The sequence below is a fragment of the Montipora capricornis genome, chromosome 13 (genome assembly GCF_036669925.1).
Source record: "Montipora capricornis isolate CH-2021 chromosome 13, ASM3666992v2, whole genome shotgun sequence".
Classification (NCBI taxonomy): Eukaryota; Metazoa; Cnidaria; class Anthozoa; order Scleractinia; family Acroporidae; genus Montipora; species Montipora capricornis.
The window spans coordinates 10,422,268-10,431,742 of record NC_090895.1 but is presented as its reverse complement, the minus strand read 5'-3'; the positions used below and the strand labels follow the sequence as shown (position 1 = coordinate 10,431,742).

Here is a 9,475-nt window from a genome sequence, read left to right as displayed (position 1 = left end):
TCCATACAATGTAGCATTTTAGGGGTTTCAATAAAATAATGAAGTTGGCGGCCGGTTTACTGTAAGCAGAATAACCAATTGTTGTCACAGTCCAAAATGAATTTCAGTCTCAGGTTTCAAAGAATCTGTCTTCACTTACGCCCGAGTCGCATTAGAGATGATTTTGCAAAAACTTGTTTAGTCTCTAGGGACTAAAATCTGTCAAAACACTTTTCCTTGTTTGCGCTTTTTCAACAATTGCAAAATCAATATCACAGACACCAGTGTGCTTGTGTGGGGATGACCAATTTTTTTCCAAATTTCAAAAAACAAATGAGCCTGCCATCAAAGGTGACTGAAGACAATAATTATTATTATTGTTGACAATAAAATTATGCCTGTGTGAGTGACATTTGCATTTTAACTTAATTGAAATGTGACCGTAATTTTTATCATCAATTTTATTTTTGGTCCTGCAATTTGATTTTTCCAGCCGTTTTAAATCAGCCAAATGAAAAATAATTATTGGTCTGTAAATGCGACCTGGCCCTTACTTCAATTAATCTTTTTAGTGAGGAAAACAGCTGACTTCTCTGAGTAAAGTAGCCAACACTTTTTATTGGCTCTTTGTACTTATTGCAACCAATGATATCTACAATAAAGATACTTACAAATAGACATTGTCTACATGTATGTTGCCATCTCTGTCACACCATTTCAAAACATGTTCAAGCATAGTAGTTCCTAACAAATAAAAACGAACTTCATTTTTGGAAGCAAATGGAGGTCCAAAAAATATTTAACAATGTTAAACACCTTTAAAACAAGCCCATCTCTTAAACCTATTAGATAATCCCCACAAACTGTTTTTTAAATGTGTGAGGCGTGAACATTTAATAACACCATCTTAAAAGTTGTGAATGCTATGCCCTTGTAACTGTACATAATTATTTTGGCTCCCAAAATGCAGTGTACATGTATAAAAGGATAAGCATAAGCAGTCTAAACACTTTACTAATGAAAGCAGGCAATGGAGTCTTTGCAGATCCTAAAAATAATATTATCACTCCTCTACAAGATTAAAGCCGCGATCTCCCCCCAACCAGAAGAAGGAGATCTACATGTAAACTTGTTGAAAAGCTGTGCTAATACAGTCAGGGCTCAACATTAAAAAAAATCCAGTCACAATTTGGCAACAAGATACAATGTGCACAAGTTCCAAAATCTTATTTGCAAATTGTATTTATTTATTTATTTATTGATTATTATTTTTGTAATCATGGGTCATCTTGCTGTATTGTGTTGCCTGAGTGGTTTAACAAAACAAAATATGAGCCCACAATACATGTACATGTGTGTAAAGAAACAGCTGAAAATGGCAAATGATGGAGGGAATGGCATTGTGCAAGTAACGTGGCAGCCAATTACACTACATTTTTTGCCCCATATCATCACATTGACTCAATTCATGACAAGAAACAAAACAACTTTCTCGTTCCTTTATTGATCTTAGCAATTGTTTAGTAGCATCAAAGTGACAACTGGTAACCCTTTCATTTCATACAATGTAAAGGTGAAAACTACATGTACAAAGTATATTCTAGTTGCAAATTTGCAACAGATCCTTCAGATTCAGTCTCAATTTTTTTGTTCTGCCATAATTGACAGTTTACATTCTAGTTTCTTACTGATCCTGTTCTTAAGGCAGTCCTTTAAATAAGCAAAATAGCTTCCTGGACTGCCTGCCAAATGTATGACAATTTCATGTAATTTAGTACTATAATTTATAAAAGCAAATAAAATGAACTGAACTGAACTGATTTAGTCACAAATGAAAACAATTCCAAATGCCACTACTTGGTGTACACTGTATATTGGTCACAATTTCAAGCCCTGTTACATGTACTATTGTGGGTTTAATCGAGGGCTGACACATGAATAGATTGATTTGTCATCAACTACTGGTACGTAGCAAACAATGTGAACTGACTGACGATAAAAAAGAAGAAAAAGTTCTTACACATGACATTAGATTCTTGTAAACTTACCAATTCCAAGTCTCCTGTACGGGGCTAAACATCCTAGAGTCATAATGTAAAGTCGTCTGGCAGCCTCTGATTGATCAATTCGACAGCAAACTGCACCAACTACAATGTCATTATAATAAGCTGAAGAGAAGGTGAAAAAGCAAGGTTCAATCAAACAGTTAACACAAGTACCAGATAGTATTTACCCATGTACAAGTCAACCTCTTACATATGATCGTTTAGAATTTAGATCCAAGTTTCAGCTACATTTTTTAAACAATTTGCCTTTTTGTTGATTTTATTTCTTTCTTTCCAATTGTTTTTATTTGGCAATGATAAAGGGCTCGGAATTTTTTTCTTTTTTAGCCATGTTTTTTGAAAAGAGCTTCCACTCTACTTATCAATGCTGCAAAACACCATCAACTGTCAATAAAATAATTATTATTGTGAGGTTATCAACTTCAAAATCAAAGCTCCAAAATACAGCAAACGGCCCTTTAAAACAGGCTGTTCAGAATGTTTGCCTTTCAATTATTGTTTCTTTGCCCAATGCTTGCCACACCGACACATGTTGAGTTTCATTATAATCAAAACAACTTTTTCTCCACTTCTTAGACCTTTTAAAGTACAGTAATTACTACATCAGAGCATGTAGTTTACCCATTTTTATGAAACTAAATACCTAGTTTTGCAAGTTCTCCAACTTCAAGAACATCCTTGTAAAACTGTGAAACAAAAGACAATTATCAGATCCCAAACACTTCTCTAGTGAAGTGAATTACAGGGGTTAACCCATTGAACCAAGCAGCCAAGCTCCCTAACCACTGAGACACTGCCTCCTTTTCACATGACAAGGTACCACGTTGGCATCATTAGGTAAAGAAGCTAATCTTCCAGCACCCGATTGTACAAAAGCTGATCAACGTTAATCCCAGATCAAAAACTAACCAAAGAGTTTATTTCTCTACTCCAAAATGTTGTTCAACACTGATATTCAGCAAAACTTTACATTAAAAGAAGTCATACAATCTTCAAAAACAAAAATAACAAATGACAAATGGGTTAAAAAAATATTTTCGTTGATAGTGAGGCAAGGAAACGTTACAATGTACATGCAGACAGGAATCACAAGTTGCAACACTACATGTATCACAAAGTCATGCATCAAAAAGCACTCTTTTTTGACACATTCACATGAACTCTTTGGTCATGATACAAAAAACAAACACATCAAATCACAACTTCTAGAATTTAAAATGACAGCTGGTTTGAGTAGAGTGAATGACTGTTGACACTCTCAAAATGGACTTTTTCTTTTTCTTACAGTTACTAAGGTTTGAAAGAATGTCTTTAACTACTGTAATTCAATTTAGGGAAAAAGGAGCCAACTTGAGTGAACTACAGCTACAATGTACTCTGAGTGAAGTTCCTGGGATGCTTTTCGTTGGCTGTTAGTACCTATTGAAACCACTGCATTCTGAACAAGTAATTGCCAAACAACACACCATGAAACCCTTTTGCTTAACAGTTGGAAATCATCATGACAACAGAATCCTCAATACACCCTGGCCTTCTAGGAACAGTATTGGTAGCTGCTGAACAAGACTGAATAAAGCACTATGCTTTTCAAAATAATAATGTTAAACAACCCACTAATAATAATTATTGCTCCCGCAGTGAGTGAGCCTGAAGCAAACGAACAAGGCAGCTCTCTAATCAGGAGGACACATTTTTCTTGGAAACTCAAGGGATTGTGGTCAAAGGCACAAGGAATTGTGGTTATGCGCGAATGGAGGAATTAAGATGCATGGTATATATGATCTTGTTACACAGAAGATATGCCCCACCTCAATACAGGCGGGTGACTATGTGGTGGCCTAACATGAATTCTATGCCCCTGTAGATAGCTTATCCCGTCACACAACAAAAAAAATAAATCTGAAGTCTTTCAATGAAAAAGTCGGATAACTTGGAATGTTTTAGGAAACAATTCTTTTGACCACCTCTTCAATTCTCAGGTCTGTGCAGTACATTACAGTATTTCTGAGTTATTGATTTTGTCGAAGCGTTTCACTCAACTTTATAGAGTTTGGTATGGAGATGCCATGTGGTCTACTAAACTTCTGGAGCCCACTTTGTGATGAAAGTGCTTACTTTTCACTCATGAGACAAAATACATGTACATGTCTAAGAATACATCTCCTAATACAACCTCATTCCCAGGGTCTCTCTTCTCTCATTTCTCAACGACAATGGAGGCAGAGAAGAGAGACCCTGAGAACAAGGTTACTCCTAATGTACTTGACAGGCTCAAAGTGTTGAGATTCAAAGGGATCATAGACTTTTTTTTCAACCAAATAGTTTTGTATCATGATATCAGGCAAGGCAACAACTAAATTCAGAAATTCAAAATACAGCATTTTCGAAACGAAAGATTTCACAGAACTGGAAAATTGATTAGATAAAAATTCAGCAGACCTTGCGATTTTGATTTTAGAATTTGATGATATCACTGTGAAAACCATGTATTGTTCTCTTTCTTCTCTCGAGTGGGGTCCAGTGAGATCCCGTCCAGTGAGGGAGTACACGTTGTGTATTATCCCTACTCAAGACCTATTAATTGAAATCTCCCTGCAATTCCACGCATGAACCGTCATTAACTTACCGCAAGTATAATAATTATTGAACATACCATCTTGTAGGCATTATGCACTAGTCAGTGGAAAGCCCCGCACCCCCATACCCGGGAATGCAGGGCATTAGCGGGGGATTTCAGCGGTTTTGGACTGTCACTTTTGCCACGGTATGCGGGGTTTTCGACAGCATTTGGCGCAAGTATCGGCGAGCGGGGACCTTGAGCAGGGCTTAGACAGGGATTTGCATTTTGACGCCAACTTGAATAGGCACTGAAAGATCACTGGGAGAGCATACGGTCTCAAAATGGCGGCTGAGTCAGTTAAATTCTGGGTTCAATCTGTACAAATATTATCATTTCTTGTAGTGGAATTAGACAAAGATTATAGTTATGCTTGATTAGCGATTTATTTATAGCGTTGACCTTTTGTTTTCGTATTTCCATTGGAATGCAACGCGAACATACGCGTAGAGGGTGACCTTGACACTACTTTATGATTTTGTGAGATGAACCTTGAAAATGTTACCTCCGATGGGTTTCATCTGTTTGAGTTTCTACATTACCACGGTCTGCGTAATGGTGGAACATGCAAGTTCCTACCACGGACTCTTTCAAAGGTCTACCGTAGTTCACTAGATTTTTAATTTTCTTTGCTATGGTTTTCAGAGAAGTTTCAAAATTTGCTACCAATGAAGGGTTATTTCAAGAGATTATCAAGGTAAGAGAGAGAATACCCCCTATAGGCTTTCTACCAAAGGTGATCCCTCTTAAGTTGTTTTTAGACATGGTCCCCATTTCTTCCGCGGATGTTACTCGCACGTTACGAGGACGTTTTCGAGGAGGATTTATGTTTCGTTTCTTTTAGTTTCAAATCGAAGGAAAACCTTCAACGCTGTGAGGATTTCTTCTTTGATATTTTAATTAAAAGCAAAGTAGCTTCGGCTCTCGCTATGTTTTAATACATTTCGAAAATTTTATAGGAGTTTAAATAAGAGACACATTTGCCCTGCACAAACAATAACAACTGAATGAACGGCAGAGAAATGAGTAGAAACACAAGTGCTAAGCGAACATTCGCCGAAACACAGCGCAACCAGATGGTCCAAAGTGCAGATAGACGCTCGCCGCTAAGGCAGCAAAAAGCAGTTTAAGGAAAAATGGCAAGAACGCGAGAGCGGCCATGTTGGTGTTCCAAAACAAAAGAATGGTGGCCATGATGGTGTATCAGTCTGGGAGCCGGTATTAGTAACAGAACTTCCTTTAAAAATTGCACCGTAACCAGGATGAGACATGTTGTGAATCTGAAAGACGTTCTCTGGTTAAAAATTGGTTAAAAATTATAAGCTTTCGGCTATCTATCTATAGCCTTTAACGAATGAAATATAAGAAGCACGAATTAAAATATATACGAAAAGGGGTGTAAAAATTCGATGCGGGTGAGAACTAAAATATGAATAAGAATGATCTAGAAAAAATTACAATAAAATAGAGTATTGTCTCGGTAACGGTTTAGAATTATTGTCCGCGTTAACAGTTTTAGCGGTATGCCAGGATTCCAAGGTTTTTCTAACACGGTAGTTGCCTTTGTCAATCACGCATGCATTATTAAAGTCAATAGAGTGGTCATTCTTCCATGCATGGCTGGCAATGTTTGACCCTTTCGCGAAATTTTTTAGGTTTCTTTGATGTTCTTTTTTCCGCGTTAAAAAGCATCTTCCAGTTTCGCCAATATAACTCCACGGACAGTCCGAGCACGGAATTTTGTAAACAACATTGCATTGTTGGTCCAAGGGCTGTCTTGTTTTTGGGGATGGGAATTCTTGCTGAAGGGTTTTAAGTGGTTTGGTGACGACTCGAATTTCATGTTTGCGTAATAATCTCATGAGGGGCTCTGTCAAGCCGCTAATATATGGAAGGCACGCAAATCCATGGGGTGTATTCTGTGGGTCAACCCAACTAAAGAACATTGCTACCAATTCTTCTGGTGATGGTACAGTTGGTGATGGTGGCTTCTTTCTATTTTTGGAAATATAAGAGATGACTGAGGACGGGTAGCCATTGGCTTTTAGTGCATCTGTGACATAGTTGGTCTCGCGTGATTTTCCTTCGTTAGTGCTTGGGAGATTAGACGCACGGAATAACAAGGTAGAGGCCGTGCTGATTTTGTGTTTTCTCTCATGATGTGAGGAGAAGTCTAGATATCTATCAGTGTGGGTTGGTTTTCGATAAACGAAAATCCTGCTAAAACTGTTAACGCGGACAATAATTCTAAACCGTTACCGAGACAATACTCTATTTTATTGTAATTTTTTCTAGATCATTCTTATTCATATTTTAGTTCTCACCCGCATCGAATTTTTACACCCCTTTTCGTATATATTTTAATTCGTGCTTCTTATATTTCATTCGTTAAAGGCTATAGATAGATAGCCGAAAGCTTATAATTTTTAACCAATTTTTAACCAGAGAACGTCTTTCAGATTCACAACAGAACTTCCTTTATTCGTAGTAATACATACAATATGGCGGCTCTATATCGACGTTCCCCTACGTATGATCGTGTGAGTAGCCGCTGACCAACATATCAAGCTAATCGTCTGGGATTTGAACTCTATTTGTATGCAAATACTTTCTTTGTTTCAGTAATCCAATATAGCTGCTGGTCACGTGAGTGAAAACGTTCCATATAGGGGATTACTCTCTTACCTTGGTAATTTCTTGGTTATTTGCAAAATGTAGCTCGATTATGAGGCCATAAAATTTTGGTAATAAGCCATTTCCTTAGTGAAATTTGTATAGCTCTTTGAGAATTGTTGTGATAGTGAACTGTTGCAGTCAGTTGAGTGTACTTTAGATTGGGTATGCTTATGCATAGAGGGGAAATAACAAAAGAAGCTTATCTTTACAATTCATTTGTCAAACAAATTTTTGCTCGATTATGCTCGTCAAATGCATGTTTGGACTTATGTCGTTGTTATCTTAATGGTTTTGACACCAAGGAAAGAGTAATTTCTGACGTTTGAATAAATTATTCTGACGGCACGATTGAGAGGTTTGCGGGTTGTTATGGGATGTGCTAGGAATATGTAGGCTTTGCGTGGGAGATTTAGGTCATTCTAGGTCCGTCGGTCATCGCGTTCGCTCGATTTTCTTTTTCTTTTGTAATTTTTGTGTTAGAGTTTATCTTGTAATGTATTTTCTGTATATTGATCAGTCGTACCCTTTCCTCGGGGTCTTGTGCTGCTGCATTAGAGGAAGAATACGTTTCCACATATTTTTTGGCCACATCTAAAGGGTGGTTTTTTAGTGGTTTTTCGTATCTGGCGTAGCACTGTTTCTATTTCCTAGAAACAACAGATGTAACTTCTAAAGGTCTGTGTCAGGATACATTGTACATCTGATGACTGACAGACGCATTCTCAATAAACTTTCACTTTCAATGTCTCGTGTTAGTGTAGTCAGAATCTGGTATTTTTATTCCCATTTTCAGGGCTGTGCTAAACCCAGTGATTAATATTACTGTTTTTGGAGAGATTATAACGTGTGGAACGGCAAATCTGTAACTCAAGGTAGATCAATTATTTAGGCTTTATGGGAAATGGACTACATTGTTGATTTTCATGTTTGTCAAAGTTTAATTTGAGGTAAAATTCTTTAAGTATATTAATTTTGGTCAACATTTTTGTGCTTTATAGTTTTGGAAGTATTCTATCGTCCCAGGTGCAGGGGAGAAAAGTTTGGTTTTGACGTACGAAATTGCCCCACATAGCGGGGAATTTGCTTCATTTAGAAGGCAGGCCTGGTCTAATGCCCCGCTATTCCCCGGGTATGGGGGTGCGGGGCTTTCCACTGACTAGTGCATTACCACTCACAGGGTCATACCATTCCCACAGATAGGGCTTTTATCCACCACAAAGTTTCAGGTGAATTATTTTTGCAACTTATTGATCATTTATACTTGTTTAATAATATTGTTTACTGAATGTTGTGACCAAAGAGTAAACTTATTTAATTTATCATTATAATTGTATCAATATAATAATTACCCAGTAAAAATATGTATTCATAATAGCCTAAATATTTCATTTTCCACTGATTTTGTTTATCAATCATTTGAAATAACCGTTTTTATTGACAGATGACCGGTTTCACCCATTTCCTGTTCAAGGTACATTGTATGCTGAACACGAGGCTTACATAACGTAGCCTCGCTGTCATACAGTGTAGAAAAATAATAGATCTTTTCCTTCTTTTGCCTGTGATCTGTAGTGTGAGAAATACGATCAGCTAAACTGTCAAAGTATAAAACTCTTTCTACGCGTCGAATTTACCTTATCGTTGTAGCTGACTGGAAACACCACGGAGTTAAGTTTCTTCAATTGCTTGATGTTATGAGGAGTCACATCGCCAAGTTCCGTTCTTCCCTTCCTATATAATAAGATAAGGAGATAAGTAACGCTTGAACAAGGACATCGACCCAATCATCGGACCAAATGCTTCCTCACGGTTTAGGATTTAAGCTGACAATTTCTTTGTCGTTGGACATTTTCGACCAAAGAGAGCATAACTTCCCGCCAAATGTAGTGTCCATGCTCGAGATTTGGACTCGGCCTGGTGCTAACGTGAGGAATGGGGCCTAATTGGCCGCGGTCTCGTGATAATCTCGTCCCAGAGTCATCGTTCCCTTGACCAGCGGTCAGGAAAGAGAGACTCTGGTAAGGACTCTGGTCGAGTCCAAAAAAGGCCATATTTGATAGACCAATTTCGATATATTAAAATTCAGTCCAAAACAAAAGGCATCATCGCAAGGCTCTGGGGAATAAACTCATACAAA

At 37.5% G+C, this 9,475-nt stretch overlaps 1 protein-coding gene across 1 annotated transcript in view; it reads right to left on the bottom strand.

Moving 5' to 3' along the window:
* Nucleotides 1–9,257, bottom strand: part of LOC138030048 (N-alpha-acetyltransferase 50-like) — an 18,215-nt gene extending 8,958 nt beyond the window's left edge. Inside the window, exons 1-5 of the mRNA XM_068877909.1 lie at nt 9,147–9,257; nt 8,973–9,069; nt 2,689–2,731; nt 2,028–2,147; nt 651–723 (exon numbers count right to left, since the gene is read on the bottom strand). Of these exons, the coding sequence (XP_068734010.1) occupies nt 651–723; nt 2,028–2,147; nt 2,689–2,731; nt 8,973–9,069; nt 9,147–9,232 (419 nt within the window). The 5' untranslated portion in view covers nt 9,233–9,257. The remainder of the gene's footprint in view (nt 1–650; nt 724–2,027; nt 2,148–2,688; nt 2,732–8,972; nt 9,070–9,146) is intronic.
* Between the last annotated feature and the right edge of the window lie 218 nt (nt 9,258–9,475).